The sequence below is a fragment of the Pelophylax lessonae genome (genome assembly GCF_965119305.1).
Source record: "Pelophylax lessonae genome assembly, chromosome: 1".
Lineage (NCBI taxonomy): Eukaryota > Metazoa > Chordata > Amphibia > Anura > Ranidae > Pelophylax > Pelophylax lessonae.
In genome coordinates, this window is record NC_138768.1 from 266490926 (window position 1) to 266516815 (window position 25890).

Consider the following 25890-nt stretch of genomic DNA (forward strand, 5'->3'; position numbering starts at 1 on the left):
ACAGGCAAGTAGGTGGGAGTTTGTGTAAAATTAAAGGTGCGCTGATAAATTTCCGTAAAGCTGCTACCAAGGTGTTGTGCTTAAATGAATGTGAAAAATAATTGGTGCGCTAAACTTAATAAAATTATACTAATATACTAATCACAATAGTGCAAATGTAATAGAAACATATGTGAAGAACAAGTCCAAAATTAAAAGTCCATCCATGTGTAATAACGTGCAAAAAATGAACTGATAAACTTTTGTGACTTGAATGATGATGTGAATGTTTTAACTCAATTCGATAATTGTGAAATCCACGTGAGACGATCCCCACCACCAACAGTCCCTCCTATCTCGGTGGAAGTCTCGTCAGAGGAAACGCGTCAGAAAGGAGGCGTGTCGCGTCGTTACACACGTCATCCCGTTCGTCTGTACTGCAGCCGGACGCGGGACTGCTCAAGACTCAATTTTGCTACATGCCCGTATTCCTATGGATACATGTAAGTGTAACTGCCTGTATTATACAGTATACAATAAACCGGGGGTAATGCACCATTGTTGGTCCATTTGAATTTTTCTACATGTGCTAATTGCGGAGCCATAAGGAGACAGGATACCATCAATCTTGGGATCGTTGTATCAGCTGACAGCTATATTCTGGAGTGAGGAGAACTTTATTCCCTATGCTATGTTCATCTGACATCTGGTAAGCGGCTTGCAGTGTGCATACACGCCGGGTGAAGGTGCATGGGAATCGAGTTGACATTTTTATATGTTTAACACTCACGCTATATATAAGTTTTATCTGGTAAGAAGATTAACCTGTTGGTGGTGGGGATCGTCTCACATGGATATCACAATTATCGAATTGAGTTAAAACATTCACATCATCATTCAAGTCACAAAAGTTTATCAGTTCATTTTTTTGCAGTTCACCTGACCAGGGCACCTTCTTCCACATGTTTGGTGTGTCTCCCAGGTGGCTTGTGGCAAACTTTAAACGACACTTTATGGATATCTTTAAGAAATGGCTTTCTTCTTGCCACTCTTCCATTAAGGCCAGATTTGTGCAGTATACGACTGATTGTTGTCCTATGGACAGAGTCTCCCACCTCAGTTGTAGATCTCTGAAGTTCATCCAGAGTGATCATGGGCCTCTTGGCTGCATCTCTGAACAGTCTTCTCCTTGTATGAGCTGAAAGTTTAGAGGGACGGCCAGGTCTTCGTAGATTTGCAGTGGTCTGATACTCTTTCCATTTCAATATTATCGCTTGCACAGTGCTCCTTGGGATGTTTAAAGCTTGGGAAATCTTTTTGTGTCCAAATCCGGCTTTAAACTTCTTCACAATTTCGGATAATTTAACATATCCAGAGTTGACTAAATTACAATGTGCTGCTCGGTGGAAGATGCGAGGAGTTACTCACCTTAAACAGGTGTTTCGCCAGGGACGCTTGTTGGACTTTGCCCAGCTTAGTGCCGGCTATGACTTGCCTTCAGACATGCTGTTCTCATATCTGCAGCTGCGGCATGCGATACCGGCTCAGCCCTCCTTGCTGTGCCCGGAACTGTCCCCGACTCCGGTCTTTGCTATGATGAGGCGCTTTGACACGACTAAAGGGTTTATCTCGGAATGCTATTCTATGCTACTGACTGACTATTTGGAGAAATTTCCTAGCCCTGCTAAAACTCACTGGGAGACAGATGTTGGGGATATTAGTGACGATCAGTGGGATGAGGCACTGCAGTCGGTGCGCACATGCTCTCTTAGCGTTCCGCAACGACTCTCCCAACTATACATACTCCTTAGGGTGCACCGCACCCCCCTCCGTCTTCATAGGATGGGTCTCAGAATGGACTCCTTGTGCACCAGGTGTAGTAGGGATTGCGGGGACCTCATTCACCTCCTGGGGCGTTGCCCCAAGCTTCATAGGTATTGGACGGCGGTGGTCCGGACTGTTAACGCTGCATTTTCACTGTCTGTACCGGTGAACCCGAAGCCATGCCTTCTTGGCATGGTGGAGGATTACTCGCCTGATCCCAACGTACGGTTGGCAATGTCAAGGGCTTTGTTTCAAGCCCGAAAGCTCATTTTGCAGCACTGGACATCCACGTCCCCTCCCACATTGGAGATGTGGGTGCACGCCATGGGAACTACTCTGCGCTGCAAACGTCTGATATATCAACATAGAGGTGTCCCGCTAAGATATGAAAAAAATTTGGGGTGGGTGGTTGGCACAGCCTGGGCCTGGCCCCTGCAGATCTAATCATGGACCGCTTGTTGCAATAATGCCCTATGTTTTTGATGTGGGGGTGAGGAGGGAAATGTGTGTTGTGCCATGGGACCATGACCGGGCAACTGGATGTATTTTGCTGGAGATGTGCTCATCTGGGAATGCTGTGCATATTCTACTTGATTGTTTATTCTCTCTTTGTAAGAGAGCTTACTATGTGAAGCCTGTGAACTCTTGTTTTGTTCAATAAACTTTGTTTCTGATTGAAAAAAAAAAAAAAACTTCTCCACAACAGTATCTCGGACCTGCCTGGTGTGTTCCTTGTTCTTCATGATGCTCTCTGCTCTTTAAACGGACCTCTGAGACTATCACAGTGCAGGTGCATTTATACGGAGACTTGATTACACACAGGTGGATTCCATTTATCATCATTAGTCATTTAGGTCAACATTGGATCATTCAGAGTTCCTCACTGAACTTCTGGAGAGAGTTTGCTGCACTGAAAGTAAAGGGGCTGAATAATTTTGCACGCCCAATTTTTCAGTTTTTTATTTGTTAACAAAGTTTGAAATAGCCAATAAATTTCGTTACACTTCATGATTGTGTCCCACTTGTTGTTGATTCTTCACAAAAAATTACAGTTTTATATCTCTATGATTGAAGCCTGAAATGTGGCAAAAGGTTGCAAAGTTCAAGGGGGCCGAATACTTTTGCAAGGCACTGTATTCAATATTATGGTGGTGATGTGCTGGTGGAAAGGATTACTAGTAAAATAAAAGTGCTAAGTGCAGGAGAAATATTTTTCCCACAGATGTTGAAAAGTCCAATATGCTGGTGGTAGTATAGGTGCTTTAGCCTCGTATCAGGGAATAGATTAAGCTGCTATTCTTAACCACTTGCCTACAGTGCACTTTCACCCCCTTCCTGCCCAGACCGATTTTCAGCTTTCAGCGCTCTCACACTTTGACTGAGAATTACTCAGTCATGCAACACTGTACCCATACAAAAATTGTGTCCTTTTTTTCACACAAATAGAGCTTTCTTTTGATGGTATTTGATCAATACTGGGTTTTTTATTTTTTGTGCTATAAATAAAAAAAGACTGAAAATATTGTGAAAAAACGCATTTTTCTTTGTTTCTGTCATAAAATTTTGCAAATTAGTAATTTTTCTTCACAAATTTTGGCCAAAATTTATACTGCTACTTATCTTTGGTAAAAATAACCCAAGTAAGTGTATATTATTTGGTCTTTGTGAAAGTTATAGAGTCCACAAGCTATGGTGCGAATCATTGAAAATTGATCACACTTGATCACACCTGATGTACTGAAGGCCTATCTCATTTCTTGAGACACTAAAAAGTCAGGAAAGTACAAATACCCCCCAAATGACCCCTTTTTGGAAAGTAGACATTCCAAGGTATTTAATAAGGGGCATGGTGAGTTTTTTGAAGTTGTAATTTTTTCCCACAATGCTTTGCAAAATGAAGATTTTGTTTTTTTTTTTTTTTTTTTTTATACAAATTGCCGTATTAACAGGTTATTTCTCTCACACAGCACATGTATACTTGCAACTACACCCCAAAACACATTCTACTACTCCTCCTGAGTATGGAGATACCACATGTGTGAGACTTTTTCACAGCCTGGCCACATACAGAGGCCTAACATCCAAGTAGCCCCGTCCGGCATTCTAGGAGCACAAATTACACATATAATTTCCTGACAACCTATCGCACTTTTGAAGGCCCTGGAGCACCAGGACAATGGAAACCCCCATAAAATTACCCCATTTTGGAAAGCAAACAGCCCAAGGTATAATTTTTGAGGCATATTGAGTCTTTTGAATATGTCATTTTTTTCCACAAGTTTTTGGAAAATGTGGAAAGAAAATGAAAACACATTTTTTTTACACAAAGCTGTCCATTTATGCAATATTTCTAACACATAGCATGTACATAGCAAAAATTGCACCCCAAAATACATTCTGCTATTCCTCCTGAGTATGGCGATACCACATGTGTAACACTTTTTCACAGCCTGGCCACATACATAGGCCTAACATCCAAGTAGCGCTTTACACAAAGTTGTCCATTTATCCACTTTAAGACTGGGCCTATTTTTGACACTTGGTGTTTACAAACTAAAATCATTTTTTTTTGCTAGAAAACTACTTAGAACCCCCAAACATTATATATTTTTTTTTAGCAGAGACCCTAGAGAATAAAATGGAGATCGTTGCAATATTTTTTATCACACCATATTTGCGCAGCAGTCTTCCAAATGCGATTTTTTTGAAAAAAAATTCACTTTTTTGAACTAAAACATAAGAAAACAGTAAATTTAGCAATTTTTTTTCCCATAATATGAAAGATAATGTTACGCCGAGTAATTAGATACCCAACATGTCATGCTTCAAAATTGTGCATGCTCACAGAATGGCGCCAAACATTGGTACTTAAAAATCCCCATAGGCAACATTTTAAAAATTTCTGCAGGTTACTAGCTTAGAGTTACAGAGGAGGTCTATGGCTCAAATTATTGCTCTCGCTCTAACGATCGCGGCGATACCTCACATGTATGGTTTGAACACCGTTTACATATGTGGGCGGGACTTGCGTATGCGTTTGCTTCTGCGCGCGAGCTAACGGAGGCAGGGCGCTTTAATTTTTTTTTTTTTTTTTTCCTATTTATTTTATTTATTATTTTTTTATTTTTACACAGTTTAAAAAAAAAAATGTTTTGATCATTTTTATTCCTATTACAAGGAATGTAAACATCCCTTGTAATAGAAATAGGCATGACAGGTCCTCTTTATTGTGAGATCTGGGGTCAAAAAGACCTCACACCTCACAACTACACTAAAAAAGAAAAAAAAAAAAAAATTGTTGAAAGAGGAAAAAAAAAAAAAAAAGCAAAAAAAAAAGCGGCCCTTTAAACCGGTTGCTAGGCAACGTCTTTTGACGTAGCTCCGGTCCTCCAAGACCATAGAGTTGAGTGAGGGCCATCTTGCCCTCACTCGACTTCCTGTCTCTGAGGATCCGGGACCGGATAGTTTTCCCCACTGCCGGCGGGTCCGTTAAGCTGGGAAAACGTCTGGGACGCGGCAGGAGGGGGGGGGGGACCTCTTCCCCTGCACCGTAAGGGTAATTCCGCGGCGAATCCGCCACTGGGACCACCCTTATCTGAAAGCCGACCGCCCGCCGTTTCAAAAAATACCGGGGTTATGGGGGCTATCTGCTGCCATAACTCCAGTATTTAGCTTTTAATGGCCGACGCATATAGTCGTTAGGCGGTCAGTAAGTGATTGCATGTATATGACAAACAGGTGACGATGACTGATGGGGTGACAGGTGACGATGACTGATGGGGTGACAGGTGACGATGACTGATGGGGTGACAGGTGATGATGATTGATGAGGTGACAGGCGACGATGATTGATGAGGTGACAAGTGACGATGATTGATGGGGTGACAAATGACAATCACTGACGGGGTGACATGTGACGATGATTGATGGGGTGACAAGTGACGATCACTGATGGGGTGTCAAATGACGATGATTGATAGGGTGACAGATGACGGTGACTGATGGGGTGACAGGTGACGATGTTTGATGGGGTGACAGGTGACGGTGATTGATGGGGTGACAGGTGACGGGCGATGGTCACTGATGGGTGACAGGTGACGGGCGATGGTGCACGGCGGTACTGATGGCAGTCTCTGGTGACCGGTGAATTTTAGGCTACGTTCACATGTGAGCGTAGCGATCACGGGCAGAATCACTGCGATTCTGCCCGTGATCCAGAAATCATTGCAAATGGCGGGACGCCTGTGCGTTGCCCGTGATTTGCAATAGCACCCCAAACGCTGTGTGATGTTGCAGCGATTTCCGCCTGCCGAATCGAGGTAACATCACGCAAACAACGCATGACGCCCCAAAGAAACTCTTGTACCTTTTTTGGGCATCATGCGATGTTTGCGCGATGTTACCGCGATTCGGCAGGCGTATATGGCGGCAACATCGCACAGCGTTTGGGGTGCTATTGCAAATCACGGGCAACGCACAGGCGTCCCGCGATTTGCAATGATTTCCGGATCGCGGGCAGAATCGCGGTTATTCTGCCTGCGATCGCTACTCTCACATGTGAACGTAGCCTTATGGGTGTCAATTTCTGGGCACTGATGAGGTGACTGTTGGGTGACAGGGGACATTGGGGGGGGCTGAGGACTGTGTGTGGGGGACCTTTATTTGTGTACAGGGGTACAGAGCAGTAACTCAATGTTTCTAGCTCTTCTCCCCTCATACTGGAAGCTGTATGAGGAGAGAAGAGCTAGTAACACTGAGTTACTGCTCTTTGTTTACATTTTGTGATCGGCTGTGAATGGATTCACAGCCGATCACATAGTAAACAGTCACTGTCAGTGACTGTTTACTACCGCCGGTGACAGCTGTGTTCCTACGGAACACAGTGCCACCGACATGACCGCGCTGCGCGCTCCCGATCGCGCATGCGCGGTCATCTCCCGGGCGCCTCCATTGTGATCGGCTGTGTCATTGGAACACAGCCGATCACGTGGGAAACAGCCATGCCTATTGGCTGTTTCCCCCCTGCCGGTGACCGGCTGTGTCCCGGGGACACGCCGACACCGGCAGTGCACGGCGGCGCGCCCGCGATCGCGCGCCTGCCGTGCATTTACTGGGTCACGTCATATGACGTCCGCCCAGGATAATAGCCGCACCGTCCCGCCGTCATATGACGGCGGGCGGGCGGTAAGTGGTTAATTTTGCTGTGCTCAATCCGGTGTGCTGCTCCCCTTAATTGCATTCACCGCATTTATCTCCTCATGAAGGGGTGATGAGCCTTATATAGCGAGCGGATCCCCGGATAGTTCTAGGTATTCCTCTGGGTATTTTGAACAGGTGCTTACACCTTCTGTGCTCTTTGGGGAGTTTTCCTATATTGGAGCCTGGCGGCTGGGTTCCCGTAGATGGCTGTCGGGTGTTATACCATGCAGAGAAAAAATGGACATCCCATAGTGTAATACTGTAATGCTGATTTATTAAATAAGAAAGTATCCACTCATAGTACAGAATAGGAAGACAAACAGTGGCGTCCTCGCCGGATTTCCGGATCTCGGGTGCGTTCCACGGGCAGAAATCAACAAACCAACAAACAGGAAGTGACGGAATAATGCTCTATTCCCGCCCTACGCGTTTCGTCAGAGCGGACATCAGGAGCGGCGTCATTCTGTCTGCTTCACATCTTATTTATACTGATCGTAACTAGGCAACCCCATAAACACCTGCGTGGCGGCCATGTTGTATGTTATTACGCGGTATCTGCTACATAGTGAATATGCCTCCTTGCGTGTATGGCTGCTTGAAAATTCCCGCTCCTATTGTTCTCTCCTTTTTGTTTCTCTTTGTTCCCCCACGCTTGCCTCTGGTTCTCTTTTTTCTGGGCCTCTGAATTGTCTCCACGGTGGTCCTCTCCAATCTTCCTCCTGGTATTCTTGTTGGTGATATCCATTCCCTCGTAGTTGCCAGCCATTGTTTCTTGGGTAACCTTGGTTGTACCCTTGTTGGTAATAACCGTTGTTTCTTGGTTGCCAGCCATTGTTCCTTGGGTAACCTTGATTGCTCCTGCCTTGTTGATAGTTGTGGCCCCAGTTGTTGAATGGTCTGGGACCCCAGTTGTTCCTCGGGGGTATCCCTCTGTACTACCTGGGAAAAAACTGGGGTTGTTGAAAAGGTCTTGTCCTAGGTGGAGGTGGCGAGTCTCTATCCCTTAAGGCTGAAAATCTGCTGTGGTCTCTCTGCGTTCTTGGTGTTCTACGTGTATATATGCCATTTCTTTCCGGGCTTCTTCTTTGTGGCCTATGTTCCCTAGCATTTTGCGGGGTGTCCCTAGGTGGTCTATTGGGGTTCCTAATTACTTGAATCCATTTGTTTTCTTGGTTGTCTCTTTCTACCGAGGTTTCCCTTGATTCCCCATTAATGGAAATGTCCGCTGGGTGTTCTCCCATATACTCATCTACAGCCTGGCATTTGTACACTTGGCAGTTGGTATAATCCAGTATGTCTCTCCTGTATTTCTTTTGTTTTTTAATTTGTATCTCTTTATCATATTTCTGTATTCTAGTTTTTAATTCCTGTTCCTTCTATTTGTATTCCCTACTTTCCCCAAAGGGTATTAGTTGGTCTTTGATTTGTGTGATTAGGGATTCCACATATTTTAATTTGTGGCGTCTCCTTTGGATCAACAATTTTAAGAGCTCCCTCTGTTTGAATGAAGAATTTGTACCATTCTTCCATGAGAGCTTTATCGTTAATCCCATCATTGGGTGGTATGTCCCATCTGAGTCTCCGGGGGGTGATGCTGCCTGCTATATATTTGTCTAGGGTGGCTATGTCCCACCAAATCCTTAGTTGTTTTTCCATATGGTGCTTTAATTGTTTAAATAACCCATCCATATCCTGCTTGAATACAACTTGGTTAGGATTAAATACTTCTTCCAAATTAACAGATCTGTCATTCATATATTTGAAGATTTCCATATTTGCAGCAGGATGCCTATTCTATACTGTGAGTGGATACTTATTTAATAAATCAGCAATACAGTATTACACTATGGGATGTTCATTATTTCTCTGCAAGGGATAACACCCGACAGCCATCCCCTGCACCTAGCACTTTGCAAAACCATTTGTTGATATACATTTCCTTTTTTTTTTCTTTGCACATAGTACCCGCATAGTTGATATTTATTGTCTATTGCCTTCAGTAATATATCTGGGGCATATCTCTGTTCTCCTTTTTATGCACGTAGGCACTTTTATTATTGAAATTATTGATCACTCATTTATTTATATCACCCAGCACAGGGTTATTGATTGGATTTATTCACTTATTTATTGCAAGCATCTATTTATATATATGGTGATTTATTTTTGAATTGATTGTTGAATACACATGGTTATTTATTATTTATTTATGTATTGATTGTTGGATACATACGTTGCACTGTGTACACACTTTTCAGCTTACTTTCTATTTCAGCCATAGCACTAAAAAGATTTTTTCATTCTCCTACCTCACAATCATATAGAGTAGCGCCACAGCCCTTCTATATACCTTATCAATTCAGGTTTAATAGGCACAGAACCAAGGTCAATGGAAGGGAACCAGGTGGTCCCGATCTGGAAGGCATGTGGTGAGCTCTCTCCACAGGAAAGAGGAGAACTGGGCGCTTGGGTAGGATGGAATGGAGCAATTCCTCCATGAATGTGGTTGGATTTTGCTGTTCGCAAGTTCAAGAACATGCATATAGTTTCAATACTTTCCATTTTTTTTAGTCCTTGGCTTCAAGGCCCCGACTTTAGATGTAAGAGGGTGGATCATTGCAGAGTGATCCGCTGTTAGGTCTACAACCTGACTAATTTACTGTTCTGGAATGGCAAATCTGGTACTGGTCTTATGACAGATCAGACCAATATCTAGCTGAGCACTGTATTTTAGTACTAAGGGCAATCTGTCATGTGGTAATCACTGTCATAACATCTGAGAGGTCTCCTCCACAACATTGGCAGGCTTTGCTTGGGGAGCCATAGTGTGCATTGACCTAACTGCTGTTCTCGCCACTTCTTTTTTACAATCAGAGCTGTCCAGATGGTCAGAGCAGTGCAACTGTTTCCACTTAGACATTACCAATAGTGTTCCCGAGGCTAGGCAGCAGGATTGAAGCCAAGTAGGAGACAGCAAGGTAACATTATAGAAGTGTAAAGGATGAAATGATAGCAGAGCTCCTTGCCCATGTGTTTAGGGTCTTGGCCACCCCCAGGCATGTGTATTCTTACTTTAATACAGGTGTTCTTTGTGTATGTCTTCCAAATCTGTAAAGTAATCCAGTCTGAAACAACTCCTATATTTTGCCTCTCTGCAGGAGTTTCCTGTAAAAAAAGACTGGTCACTGCTGTTTTTTCAGGGTGACGGGTCTTGTATCCACCGGCCGCTGTAGTTTTCTACTAGCAGCCTATATTGGATTGACCTACTCACACACTTCTCTTTGCATAGACTATATGCAGCACAGTGATGATGTTACCACTACATAATATCTGGGTTTGTAAATGCATTTGGTACACACAAAATTGATTTATATCCTTTGTATCTCTTGAAGAATATATTTAGTGCTCTGAGTTCAGCTTTAAATGTATTCCTCTCCATTGCCCTCAACTACATTTATGTGTTAACTGTTTAACATTCTAGTATTGGTTTAAATCAAATTAGTTGTTAAATTAACATAGATAATAAATATTACAAGCATTTTAAAGACCCAACTTTTCTATTTAGTGCACACTATTACACATAAAAAGGATATGTGGCTCTACACATTGGAAATTATACTTTAGCAGCATAACATACTTGTCATTCTCCTGGGATATGTAAAGACGATTGGATAAACTAGCCAGGAAAGCTTCCACAATAACCGGGTCAATGGTTAAACCTGCCTTTAGACACCTGAAATCAAAGATGGAGTCAATTATTATGAAATATCACCCTACAGAAATATTTATATTATAAGCTGTATATTTATTTAGGTTTCCCATGGCTAGTTTTCATTTGTAATATCAGATTGTGTTCACTGCCCTATTGCATTAAGCCAAAGCAGCTTTGGATTTGCATACTGCCATACAGAGTGTATCTTGGACATTTTCCAGTCTCTTTTTGTTGGTTTAGTAAGGTCATTGCTATAGTAGTTCACATTCTGATGACGATGCAGAGACAGCCTGCAGATGGATGTTTCCTGTCAGCACAAGTAAGTTTACTGTTACTGTTAAGAAACCAGAGAGTAAAGCATTCTAGCCATATAACTGAAACTAAGCAGAAGTAATAGGTCTTGTTAAATACCATGTTTTTTTTAAACTTGAACATTTTCACAAAAAATTACCTGAATAATAAAAAAAAAAAATAATTCAATTTGGAGGTCACCCTCAAAAGGAGCATGAGTTGCCAAATCCATTTAAATCCATTCATCATTTTTCTTGCACAGGTTGGAAAGTCAGTTATGTTGGACATCACTTCCACCTTTCTTCATCCAATGTCAAACATTACACCCATTAAACTTCCCTGTTGTTTCAGTAATACAACCACAAACTCTAGTACCTGCATATGTTCTCAATAGCAATGTCCCGCAGCTGTTCATACATAGATGGTTGGCTCTTCTTGCCATGAATAACGTTCATTGTTGATTCAGAGTGCTCATTGGTGATGCTAATCTTGATATCATTGGCTCCTAAGAATATGAGAAAATGGGAATAGTATGCTGTACTAATGTGCTTCACAGACTAGACAGTTACACCAATTACACCACTACTTTCAACAGCTTCCATAGTTACTTTGTAGGATAACAATAATAACAAAAAAACAGCTAAAAAAAAAAACTGTGTGTGCAGTCATATTCAACTACTATTTAAAATTGAATACTTCCCCTTTCAATTACGGGACCATAAACCTTTAAAAAAGTGCAAAAAAATAATACTGAAACTAGTAAAGGCTAAGTTCTCCACAGCCATAGTCACATTTAAAATCTCAGCAAGAGATCTGTGAATGAAAAAACTACAAATCCCATCCTCCACCCATGAGTGCAGCAATCAGTGCATTCGTACTCTACTGAAACTTCCTCCAGATCTCCAACTGAAAGCCCCTAAACGGGTACAGGCAGAGAGCTGAAGAAGTGTCTGCAGGAACATGGCATTGTGCCTGCAATCCACTGATCGTTGGTGCAAGACTTTGCAGGCTCCTGTGGAAAAAATTATTTCAGTGCCTTGAAAAAGTATTCTTACCCCTTGAAATTTTCCACATTTTGTCATGTTACAACCAAAAATGTAAATGTATTTTATTTGGATTTTATATGATAGATAGACCAACACAAAGAATTGTGAAGTGGAAGGAAAATGATAAATGGTTTTCAACTTTTTTTTCTCCAAATAAATATCTAAAAAGTGTGGCATGCATTTGTATTCAGCCCCCTTTACTCGTATACCCATAACTAAAATCTAGTGGAACCAATTGCCTTCAGAAGTTACCTAATTAGTAAATAGAGTAGACCTGTGTGTAATTTAAACTCAGTATAAATACAGCTGTTCTGTGAAGCCCTCAGAGGTTTGTTAGAGAATCTTTGTGAAGAAACGGCATAAAGGACAAGGAACACAGCAGACAGGTCAGGGATAAATTTGTGAAGAAGTTTAAAGCAGGGTTAGGTTATGAAAAAAAAGAAATATCCTAAACTTTGAACATCTCACAGAGCACTGTTCAATCCATCATCTGAAAATGGAAAGAGTATGGCACAACTGCAAACCTACCAAGACATGGCTGTCCACCTAAACTGACAGGCAGAGCATTAATCAGAGAAGCAGCCAAGAGGCCCATGGTAACTCTGGAGGAGCTACAGGGATCCACAGCTCAGGTGGGAGAATCTGTCCACAGGACAACTATTAGTTGTGCACTTCACAAATCTGGCCTATATGGAAGAGCGGCAAGAAGAAAGCCATAAGAAGACCTGTTTGCAGTTTGTGAGAAGCCATGTGGGAGACACTGCAAACATGTGGAAAAAGGTGCTCTGGTCAGATGAGACCAAAATTGAACTTTTTGGCCTAAAAGCAAAATGCCATGTGTGGTGGAAAACTAACACTGCACTAATATTATTGTGAACACACCATCATCTTCATGCAAACATGGTGGTGGCAGCACCATGTTGTGGAGATTCTTTTTTTCAGCAAGAATAGGGAAGCTTGTCAGAGTTGATGGGAAGATGGATGGAGCCAAATAAAGGGCAATATAGGAGAAACCTGTAAAAGTCTGCAAAAGACTTGGGATTGGGGCGGAGGTTCACCTTCCAGCAGGACAACGACCCTAAACATACAGCCAGAGCTAAAATAGAATGGTTTGGATCAAAGCATAATCATGTGTTAGAATGGCCCAGTCAAAGTCCAGACCTAAATCCAATTGAGAATTTGTGGCAAGACTTGAAAATTGCTGTTCACAGATGCTCTCTATCCAATCTGACAGAGCTTAAACTATTTTGCAAAGGAGAATGGGCAAAAATTTCACTTTCTAGATGCGCAAAGCTAGTAGAGACATACCTAAAAAGACTTCTGACTCCTCACCATTCCAGTTCCAAAATAGATGCTGCCATGCTAAAATGGTTCAGGCCTTTTTCCATCTCTTGGCCTTGGAGGGTTGCCTGTTTTGTGTGTCCTGTGGGCCTGGTATCCCTCTCCCCCCCAACTCCCAGAGAGACTGAACAGCACATTTCCCTTTTGGGAGGTGTATAGCGGTTTTCCCGCCTTTATGCACTTTGACTTGATAGTCTGGATATGTGGATATTTTCAAACAGTAGGGTCTTACAAATGGACCTCTGAGTACCTTTGAACCTACAGTTTACTGCTACATTGTAGGATTATCTGTGCTTTTTCTCCTGATGAAGCAAAATTGTGTCTTTGCGAAACGCGTCGAGATTCATCAAGCACAGACTATCGATATTGTTGATGTTCAGACTAACAAGTATTTATATATACTGGAAATGTGAAATGCCCTTTATTGAGGATCAGGTTTGTTATATGTAACACTAATCGTTTTTTTTTACCCTTTTATATAATAAACGTATGTAATTTTATATTCTTGTGGATGTCTCGTTAAAGTCCCTTGGGCTTTCCTTTCTTGTTTCTAACATAATACTTTCACTTCACAATTATGTGCCACTTTGTGTTGATCTATCACATAAAATCCCAATAATATACATTTACGTTTTTGGTTGTAATATGACAAAATGTGGAAAATGTCAAGGAGTATGAATACTTTTTCAAAGCACTGTAAATAATGCATATTGTTTTTCCTACATAAAAGTAATGAACCCAGATGATCCACATGACAACTAGGCAACTAGTATTTATAGAAGCAAGGTAAATCCTCTAATGCAGCATCCCTTTTAGTAAGACAGGTACCTGTCTGATGTTGGCTGTGATATTTGTACAGCTTCACCAGCACTGGAGATGGTATCACCAAGAAATCACGAAGAGATGGAGTCACAGAATGAACAACTACAGGGAACCGTTCACAAAGGCGCCCCATACCCTGAGTAAAAGAAAGCAAATTGCAATATATGTATTTTTTTCATGATTACCATATCAAGACAAACACATGAACATCAACCTTCAGACAATAAGGTGCTCTCCCTGCTAACTCGAATATCGAAAACCTACCTGTAAGCAGCAGATCAGGAGAGGCATGTGAGCTATGATAACTTTGCTGGATGTCTTGGACTGCAGTTTTTCAGAAAGTTTGATACACAGGTTCTCTGCACCTTTCGTGTGAAAGGCAAAAAAACAAAAGGTATATTAAAATCAATCCACTGAAGAGCAGATTTTTCTCAACTGTTTTTTACAGCTTTACCTTGCTCATCCTTTACTGCCCACACCATGAGGTCCACACAGGCTGCATTTGCTTGACACCTGAGCTTCAAAGGGCTAAGTTCATTGTGTAACTTTTCTACATCATGAAGTATTTTCTGCAGCTCTGACTGGCTACTGTTGAACTGTTCAAGCACAAAGTCATGGATCTCCTTCACAAATGAGGTTGGGAGGTCTAAAGAGGAAAGGTGAAAGAGGAATATTAGTAATATTAGTTTTTTGATAAACATAGATTCTATAAATCAAAGAAGTTAAAAACACATAATTAACCATATCATAGTAGTTGTAAATCCTTACTCCTTAACCAATGAAGCGACTCAGGTTATACACAGAGATTAAAGCATAACTCCATGAAAAAAAATGTTCTCCCATGCAGCGGGGCTGTTTCCGAACTGCATGGGTTAACTGCTTGTTTTGTCTAGGGGCACACCTAACGGCTATACTTACCCGGTCCTTCGATCCTCCAGAAAACCACACTCCCCCATGCTGGACATGGGGGGGGGGTGTCCTCGGAAGTTTGAAAACGTGTGGCAATTGTGGGTGAACTCCTCCCTAACAACTGATGTCAATGATTGAGCTTTTGCTCTTTGTGTTGGGTGCGAGCTTTGCATGAGGTGAATGCTCTTTTGATTCTGGTGGCTGGGGGCAGCACGCCTGCTTGCTGGTCCTAGGTGGTGGGGGAACAGATTTCATGATGTGGTCTATTATGATATGGTTTTTCTTTTTTCCTGACTTTTGGTGGAAGGTGCAATTTCCAATGGTCTCGGCCCTATTTTTCTTTGGGCTGGGATTGTCTTGGTGTTTGTTTGTGTTATAGTAGTGTGTAGATGCTTAGGTTTTGTTTTAAGCCGAGGTATGCCCCTATTGGCTTTGTTATGTTTTTTACTTTCATAAAAATTTCAATAAAAAAAAAAAAAGAAAGAAAAGTTGCAATAGGATCTACTTTATAATTTAACCCATTTGAACCCTCTTTGTAAACTCCCTGAAGAAGCCAAAAGGCGAAACGTGCTGGGAGCTGTCCTGTCCTCTACACCTACTGGCTATCATGCTATGCAGCTGTTGTGGAGGGGGAGGAACTCCATAGTTTGAGGGTGGATGCTAATATGGGTTATTTTGTTGTGATATGCAATGTCAAAATGTTATTTTAATTTCATGTCACATCTCCAATGAGTAGAGCCTTTTTAATCCAAGTTTGTATTGAATAAAGCAATAATTTGTAATGTATGTGTACTTTTAGTAGTACTAAAGAGGGAGATCAACGCCTATAAAGATTTTTTTCTTTTTTTTTTTTCTATTTGTGTTTAGATTTCCCATTGGGATGTGGTGTTGACAGGATTGGCCAGGTCACTAATTTACGACAGTATGTTCTTGGAGATCTCATTTAATGCAGTAGGTAAATCATTCCTATGTTGGTTGAAGGCCTAATGAGTAAAAGGTTGGAGTCCAGGCCTTGACAATATGTTAAAGATTTTGCAGCTAGGGAGGTATACAGTGCTGAAAGAATAGGAACAAAGTACTTAGGAGAATAGCCTCACATAAATAAGCAGGAAAGAGGAAGGTGAGGTGGAGAAAGGGGGATAGAGAGGAACAGAGAGCTGGACGAGAACCCAGAAGCAGCATATAAGCAAGTGTATTATGGGTTGGTCTCACTTGTGGGTATCAAAGCAGACCAAAGGTTCCCGCACATGTTCACAGTTGGTAAAGAGCATTTTTCATTCTAGCTGTGAGAGATTCCATGAATTGGACCTCTCCAATACGAGAGTATAGGTCAAATGTATAATATTTTGTAATGTCGAGGAACACTAGCCCCCCCTTGCAATTCAGGAGCCACGAGAATGTTCCTTGTAAATCTGTTTCACTTCGTTCTTCCCAGGTAAATGAAAAGAGATCCTGCTGGAATCTCTTCATGTTAAAAATTTAAAAGAGATTTTCACAGGGAATATTTTAAAGTAGTAAAGTGGTTTTGGTAGGATAGTCATTTAAAGTTTGGAAATCTGGTTGATAGGAAAAGCTTGATCTTGTATACTTAGACACAAATTCTTTAATGTGGACATGTGTGTTTGATAAAGAGGTTAAAAATGGATTTTTGTAAGATCTTACCGTAAAATCCTTTTCTCTTAGCTCATTGACAGACGTAGTCCTCGGTGATACACCACCTTCGGGTTATGTTGCCTCCACAGGAGCAGGACTAGACAGGAAATTAAAAAGCTCTGGCCACACCCTAGGGGCAGTCCCAGAGGGTATATCCTCTCTCTCTCTGCCTCAGCAAATCAGTTATGTGAAAAAGCAGTCTTTAGAGATTTAACCCAACCCAACTCAAAAAACAGAGGGGCGGGGACTACGTCTGTCAATGAGCTAAGAGAAAAGGATTTTACAGTAAGATCTTACAAAAATCCATTTTTCTCTAGCGCTCATTGACAGACGTAGTCCTCGGTGATACACCACCTTCGGGACGTCCCAGAGCAGTATCACAACTGAGGGGTGGGAAAATGAAATCAAATCCCAATCTAGAAGGCCCAACCGGTGCCAACTAGAAGTTTACAATGCTCATCCTAATGATGAGACTCAACAAAAAGAAATTTTTCAAACAGAAAAAAACCCTCGAGGTAGACCACCGGTCTCCTCAAATTGCGGCCTGCAAAACCTTGCGGCCAAATGAGGCATCCGCCGATGCCGTCACATCAATTTTATAGAATTTTGTAAAGGTATGTACTGACGACCAGGTGGCCGCCTTACATACCTGGACCACTGACGCCTGATGGCGAAAGGCCCAGGAAGTACTGAGCGCTCGAGTGGAGTGCGCCCTAACAGGGAACGGAGGACTCTGACCCTTAATAGAATAAGCCTGTACCACCGTTTGTCTAATCCATTTGGCAATGGTCGCGGCAGATGCAGGCAAACCCTTTCTGGGGCCATCCGTGATCACAAAAAGTGAATCCGTCTTACGGAATGATTCCGTAGCTTTCAGGTATACCCTGATTGCCCGAACCACATCTAAGGAATGCAACGCATGTTCCCGATGATGCTTGGGCTGAGGACACAAGGAAGGTAGTACAATATCTTCATTCAGATGAAAATCTGAAACCACCTTAGGAAGAAAGGATGGCTTAGGATGAAGTACTACCTTATCCCTATGAATCACTAGGTATGGGGACTGGCATGATAATGCAGCCAGTTCTGACACCCTGCGAGCAGAAGTAATAGCCACCAAGAAGGCCACCTTCTGGGATAAAGTAAGCAAGGGAATCTCCCTGATGTTTTCAAAGGGAGGTTTCTGTAGAACCGACAAAACCAAATTAAGATCCCAGGGCGGTAAGGGCGCGCGGACTGGAGGAGCCAGGTGCCGCACCCCCTGGATGAAATTCCGCACCAAGGACTTGGTAGCTAAAGGTTTCTGAAAGAAGATTGCTAATGCTGAAACTTGACCCTTGATGGTGCTCAAGGCTAGCTTCTGCTCAACCCCTTGTTGTAAAAAGGCCAATATTCGAGTCACCGAATAGGTACGTGGAGGAAATCCTAAAGATTCGCACCACGCAATATAAGTCTTCCATGTGTGATAATAGACCTTGCTGGAAGTCGCTTTCCTTGCTTTAATAAGGGTAGGAATGACTGAAGTAGACAAACCTCTGTCCTTCAGTACTTGGGTCTCAATGGCCAGGCCATTAAACCCAGCGACTGTAAAGCATGATGGTAAATTGGTCCTTGAGACCACAGACACTCCCTGAGATGAAGTTCCCACGGAACGTCTGCGACTAGCATGTCCAAGTCGGCCAGGCCGGCTTGAGGAGGCCAGCCTAGAATTTCTAGGACCACTGGCGCTGATAGAATCTGAACCAGGCGTCCCTAGAGGTATCTGGCCCCGACCATCCGAGAAAGTCTGGTCGTTTTCTGTTCCCACACATTTATCAGATACCTGATTGTTATCAGGAAGGGTGATCTTTTCTGGTTGAACCTCAGGGACCGAAGTCACCCGACTAGAGGCTACTTGGCCTATCTGGTCAACCAGATCCGATTCCTGTGAGGTATAGGGACTAATCTTAGGAAAAGGTAAAGGAAAAGATCTATTCAGGGAACGGTAACTACCGCTTCCTGTAGTACTTAAATGTTGGAAGGGAAGAATCGCACCGGTAGTAGTGGTTGATGCTCGATCTAATGTCCTGAATACCGGTGGGGGCGCACCTTCAGGCTGTGTACTCCTTTGCTTCGGGTTTGGCTGGGTTGGTCCTCTGCTTGTCCGACCAGCCCTTCTTGAACCCTCCTGGAGGAGTCTTGCCTTTCCCGCTAGTACCAGCCGAGCGCCCTTTATGGGCGGTAAAGAAAGGTCCTCGCTTGTTGCGAGGTCCCTTAGCTTTTGCAGCCTGTGGCAAAAGAGTGCTCTTGCCCCCAGTGGCATCCTTAATGATTTCATCTAGGTTGGCCCCAAATAGACGATTCCCCTGAAAAGGGAGATTTGTCAAGGTCTTCTTGGAACCTAGGTCAGCTGACCAGCATTTTAACCACAGCACACGTCTGAGGATCACCGCTGACATAGATGCATGCCCTAATAAGGGAGTAGTGTCCAAGGCTGCGTCACAGATAAACTGTAGCCCTTGTATAATCTGTTCCAACAAATCAGATGTCTCCTGGGGAATATCCTTTCCCCTAAGGTCTTGGCGTACCATTTTCGCCCATTCCGTAAGTGTCTGGGAAACTAGACCAATAACAATTACTGGTCTAAATGCTGACCCTATCAGAGAGAAGATGGTGCGGGACTCTGCTTCCATCTTTCGATCCACCGGATCCTTAAAGGACGAAGTGTCCTCCACTGGGATAACCGTGGCTTTATTCAGCCTGGAAATAGGTGGATCCACCACTGGTGGTACCGTCCATTTCTTAATGATGGATTCCTCAAACGGATAGCGTCTAGCAATACGCTTGGAAATAGTAAAGGTACGTTTAGAATGCTCCCATTCTCCTTTAATCTGATTACCGAAACATTTGGGTACAGGAAAAACCTTCACCGTTTTGATGGGCTTATTAGTACCAAAAGGAATCTCTGTTTCAGTTGCCTCTGCCGGTAAAGCCTCAAGTTTTAAGGTTTCCTGCACTGCCACAACTAATGCGTCCACCAATGCTTCTTCCTGAATTATAGCAGGAGAAGAAGCGTCCTCCTCACTGTCTGAGGGGGCTTTACCTGGGATAACAGCCCTTGCAGAGGGACCTGCAACTGCAGTGACCATCTCTGAATCGGAGTCAGAGGTGTCAGATAGTATAGGGGTAGGCGGGGGTCGCTTCCTTGACCCCCGTCCCTGACAGGCCGCCTCCACCCGAGCCACCATAGACTCCAAAATTGTTGTAAATGACTCTACACTCTGTGCACCGGCGGGTCCCGTGGCCCCCTCGAGGGAAACAGGTGGGGGAATATGTGTGGCAGGGTCCATGATAATTCCAGTCACTTCCTGGATAATATAATTCAAAAATAAAAAACATTTTTTTTTTTTTTTTTTTCACACCCCCAGCGCCACAAAAAGCCCCTTAGTGTTACCTGCTAGGGATCCCTATCGATCGAGAGAGAGAGATAGACCCCCAGGCTCACCACTTGATGCTCAGAGTTTAACTGCAACAGGTTACAGCGCTGTCTTGACAAACAGGAAGTCTTTTGGCTGGCTGCCCAGGAAGAAAGGAGGCGGCTCCGCCCCTCTGCACGCCTTCCGGCGCCTCCCCAAGCTCCACGAGGTGTTTGGATCCCCTCAAACATGGCCGCCCCCATGCTGGAGACACGAGGCTACGCCAAAATGGCGGCTCGTGCGATCCAGCAAAAAAAATGGCGGCGGCCTGTACTGAATAGCGGTGTGCTGCAGGGCACACAACACTCTCTCTGCATGGGGATTTGGCGTGGTTGGCGGTACCGGCCCTGGCGGACCGCATGGCCATTCGGGAGGCCTGCTAATAGCTGGAGATCTGATTAGGAAGGCAGTCTACATGTCCGTGGCTTCTGACTGGTAGGTAGCTTATTCTTATCACCGTAAGATTCCCAGAATGCCACAGATTACATCTTTTTAACATGTATACAATTAGATTGTTAGCTCCCAAACCAAGCCACCTGGCTTTTTGCACATAAAATCACACTCAAAGTAGGGGGATCTGTGCCATGTTATAGGATAGAGGGGGACTCTATCTTACCATATAGAGAGGGGCCCGCGTTCACCACAAGACCCGTCAGGGGAAAAAGGGGGAACATACTACTCACCATACCGGAACCAGGCGGGCACCAACTCCTGACAGTACCCCTCTCCACCGGGGCGGGAGGGCTGTCGACCGATATGGACGCCGTGACTCATGGTCTTTGGCGTTTCAGCGAGACGTTTAACTCGCGGGGTCAGTCCTTTAATGGGACTTTGTCGCGGCCGACCCAGCGCGGAGCTATGGCCTGCACGCGCTCGTAGGCTGAACTGGGGTGACCACCGGATCTCAACATCCAGCCCGTCGCCCAGTTCAGCTTTCTTGCTTGAAGATCTCACAGGAACACTGGAGAAAAAAAGCTGTCTAAAAAATCCTTTAAGAAAAAATTCTTGCCAGGACCTAAGATCCCAGCAAGGTATCTAGGTCCTTACTCCTAACTAGACAGAAAATAACTGATTTGCTGAGGCAGAGAGAGAGAGGATATACCCTCTGGGACTGCCCCTAGGGTGTGGCCAGAGCTTTTTAATTTCCTGTCTAGTCCTGCTCCTGTGGAGGCAACATAACCCGAAGGTGGTGTATCACCGAGGACTACGTCTGTCAATGAGCGCTAGAGAAAAGTTGTGTAAGGGTTAGTATTATGTCATCCTTAACCACTTTCCCACCGGAGGATTTTGCAGCTTAAAGACCAGACCCCTTTTTTCAACTTGGCACTTCGTGACTTTAACTGATAATTGCTCGGTCATGCAATGCTGTACCTAAACGAAATTTACGTCCTTTTTTTCTCACAAACAGAGCTTTCTTTTGGTGGTATTTGATCGCCTCTGCGCTTTTTATTTTTTGCGATATTAATAAAAAAAGAGCGAAAATTTTGCAAAAAAATGACATTTTCAACTTTGTCTTTTAAAAAATATCCAATATACTCAATTTATGTCATTTTTTTTTGCCAAAATATATTTAGCTACATGTCTTTGACAAAAAAAAAATCAATGAGCGTATTTTTATTGGTTTGCGCAAAAGTTATAGCGTCTACAAACTATGGTGTAAATAGTGAAATTTACGCAGCTTTAATTTCTGACTGCCAATCTCATTTCATGAAGTGCTAAAATGGCGGGGCAGTACAAAACCCCCCCAAACTACCACTTTTTGGAAAGTAGACATCCTAAGGAATGTCCTGACAGGCATGTTGAGCTCATTGAATATTTCATTTTTTTGTCACAGGTGTTTGAAAAATGACTAAAAAAAATTTTTTTTTTTTTTTTACACAAAGTTGTCATTGAAATGATATATTGCTCACACATGCCATGGGTATATGTGTAATTACACCCCAAAATATATTCTGCTGCTTCTCCTGAGTACAGGGATACCACATATGTGGGACTTTTTGGGAGCCTAGCTGTGTAGGGGTCCCCAAAAACAAATCACCACCATCAGAATTTCAAAGGGCGTACATTTTTCATTGCATTTTCTCACTACCTCTAACGGTTTAGGAGGCCCTGAAATGTCAAGATACCACAAAACCCCCCCAAATGACCCCATTTTGGAAAGTAGACACCCCAAGCTGTTTGCTGAGAGGCATGGTGAGTCCATGGAATATTTTATATTTTGCCACAAGTTTTGTGAAAATTACAATTTTTTTTTTTAATTTTTTTTTTTTACACAACGTTGTCACTAAAAGATAAATTTCTCACACATGACATGTGTATATGTGGAATGACACCCCAAAATACATTCTGCTGCTTCTCCTGAGTATGGGGATACCCCATGTGTGAGACTTTTTGGGAGCCTAGCTGTGTACAGGACCGCAAAAGCCAATCAACACTCTCAGGTTTTCTAATGGCGTAAATTGTTCATGTCATCTCTGCACTACCTGTCACAGTTTCGCAGGCCCTAAAATTCCAAGATAGCACAAAACCCCCCCAAATGACCCCATTTTGGAAAGTAGACACCCCAAGCTATTTGCTGAGAGGCATGGTGAGTCCATGGAATATTTTATATTTTGCCACAAGTTCCGGGAAATATATATATATATATATATTTTTTTTTTTTTTACACAAAGTTGTCAGTAAATGATATATTGCTCACACATGTCATGGGTATATGTGAACTGACACCCCAAAATACATTCTGCTGCTTCTCCTGAGTACAGGGATACCCCATGTGTGAGACTTTTTTGCAGTCTAGCCGAGTACAGGACCCCGAAAACCAACCTCCACTTTCAGGCTTTCCAAGGGCGTAAATTGTTGATTTCACTCCTGACTACCTATCACAGTTTCGGAGGCCCTAAAATTCCAAGATAGCACAAAACCCCCCCAAATGACCCCATTTTGGAAAGTAGACACCCCAAGCTATTTGCTGAGAGGCATGGTGAGTCCATGGAATATTTTATATTTTGCCACAAGTTCCGGGAAATATATTATTATTATTTTTTTTTTGTTTTTTTTACACAAAGTTGTCAGTAAATGATATATTGCTCACACATGCCATGGGTATATGTGAACTGACACCCCAAAATACATTCTGCTGCTTCTCCTGAGTACAGGGATACCCCATGTGTGAGACTTTTTTGCAGTCTAGCCGAGTACAGGACCCCGAAAACCAACCTCCACTTTCAGGCTTTCCAAGGGCGTAAATTGTTGATTTCACTCCTGACTACCTATCACAGTTTCGGAGGCCCTAAAATTCCAAGATAGCACAAAACCCCCCCAAATGACCCCATTTTGGAAAGTAGACACCCCAAGCTATTTGCTGAGAGGCATGGTGAGTCCATGGAATATTTTATATTTTGCAACAAGTTCCGGGAAATATATTATTATTATTTTTTTTTTGTTTTTTTTACACAAAGTTGTCAGTAAATGATATATTGCTCACACATGCCATGGGTATATGTGAAATGACACCCCAAAATACATTCTGCTGCTTCTCCTGAGTACAGGGATACCCCATGTGTGAGACTTTTTTGCCGTCTAGCCGAGTACAGGACCCCGAAAACCAACCTCCACTTTCAGGCTTTCCAAGGGCGTAAATTGTTGATTTCACTCCTGACTACCTATCACAGTTTCGGAGGCCCTAAAATTCCAAGATAGCACAAAACCCCCCCAAATGACCCCATTTTGGAAAGTAGACACCCCAAGCTATTTGCTGAGAGGCATGGTGAGTCCATGGAATATTTTATATTTTGCCACAAGTTCCGGGAAATATATTATTATTATTTTTTTTTTGTTTTTTTTACACAAAGTTGTCAGTAAATGATATATTGCTCACACATGCCATGGGTATATGTGAAATGACACCCCAAAATACATTCTGCTGCTTCTCCTGAGTACAGGGATACCCCATGTGTGAGACTTTTTTGCCGTCTAGCCGAGTACAGGACCCCGAAAACCAACCTCCACTTTCAGGCTTTCCAAGGGCGTAAATTGTTGATTTCACTCCTGACTACCTATCACAGTTTTGGAGGCCATGAAATGCCAAGACAGCACAACCCCCCCCCAAATGACCCCTTTTCGGAAAGTAGACAACCTGAGCTATTTGCAGAGAGGCATGTTGAGTATTTTGCAGATCTCACTTTTTGTCACAAAGCTTTGGAAATTGAAAAAAGAGGAAAAAAAATGCATTTTTCTGTTTTTTCTTCATTTTCCAAAAAAAATTAGAGCTGCAAAATACTCACCATGCCTCTCAGCAAATAGATTGGAGTGTCTACTTTGCAAAATGGGGTAATTTGGGGGGGTTTTGTGCCATCTTGGCTTTTTATGGACTTCAAAAGTGTGATAGGTAGTAAGGAGTGAGATCAACAATTTACGCCCTTGGAAAGCCAAAAGGTGCGCATTGGTTTTCCGGGTCCTGTACGCGGCTAGACTGGCAAAAAGTCTCACACATGGGGTATCATTGTACTCAGGAGAAGCAGCAGAATGTATTTTGGGGTGTCATTTCACATAAACCCATGGCATGTGTGAGCAATATATCATTTACTGACAACTTTGTGTAAAAAAAAATAAAAAAATAAAAAAAAATTTTTTTCCCGAAACTTGTGGCAAAATATAAACTATTCCATGGACTCACCATGCTTCTCAGCCAGTAGCTTGGAGTGTCTACTTTGCAAAATGGGGTCATTTGGGGGGGTTTTGTGCTATCTTGAAATTTCAGGGCCTCTGAAACTCTGACAGGTAGTCAGGGGTAAAATCAGCAATTTACGCCATTAGAAAACCTGAAGATGTGGACTGGTTGTCGGGGTCGCGTACACAGCTAGGCTCCCAAAAAGTCTCACACATGGGGTATCCCTGTACTCAGGAGAAGCAAAAGAATGTATTTTGGGGTGTCATTTCACATATTCCCATGGCATGCATGAGCAATATATCATTTAGTGACAACTTTCTGTAAAAAAACAACAACAAAAAAAATAATAATAATTTTCCCGAAACTTGTGGCAAAATATAAAATACTCCATGGACTCACCATGCCTCTCAGAAAAAAGCTTTGGGTGTCTACTTTTCAAAAAGGGGTCATTTGGGGGGTGTTTGAACTGTCCCGGCATTTTATGCTCAATCTTAGCCACACATCACCCACTCTTCTAACCACTTGAAAATCAAGCCTTTTCTGTGCCTTTTTGTTTACATGAAAAAATATTTTTTTTTTACTAGAAAATTACTTTGAACCCCCAAACATTATATATTTTTTTAAAGCAGAGGCCCTATAGAATAAAATGGTGGATGTTGCAAATTTTTTTGTCACACGGTATTTGCGCACAGATTTTCCAAACGCAATTTTTGTGAAAAAAATACATTTTTTTTTAATTTATTGCACAAATACACTATATAATTCCAATTTTTTTGGTAAAATTTAAAAGATGATCTTATGCCGAGTTCATAGACACCTAACATGACATGCTTTAAAAATTGCGCATGCCTGCGCAGCGGCAAAAACATACGTACATTTTTAAAAACCTTTAAAAGTCTCTACAGGTTACCACGTTAGACTTACAGAGGAGGTCTACTGCAAGAATTACTGCACTCGATCTGGCGATCGCGGCGATACCTCACATGCATG

The 25890-nt window shown here is 42.6% G+C and overlaps 1 protein-coding gene across 2 annotated transcripts in view; it reads right to left on the bottom strand.

Annotated features, from left to right (window-relative positions):
* Positions 1-25890, bottom strand: part of PI4KA (phosphatidylinositol 4-kinase alpha) — a 293423-nt gene that overhangs the window by 201422 nt on the left and 66111 nt on the right. For both annotated transcript variants that reach the window (XM_082244087.1, XM_082244086.1), the window contains exons 11-15: positions 14669-14860; positions 14479-14579; positions 14221-14350; positions 11381-11510; positions 10640-10735 (exon numbers count right to left, since the gene is read on the bottom strand). In XM_082244087.1, the coding sequence (XP_082100213.1) occupies positions 10640-10735; positions 11381-11510; positions 14221-14350; positions 14479-14579; positions 14669-14860 (649 nt within the window). The remainder of the gene's footprint in view (positions 1-10639; positions 10736-11380; positions 11511-14220; positions 14351-14478; positions 14580-14668; positions 14861-25890) is intronic.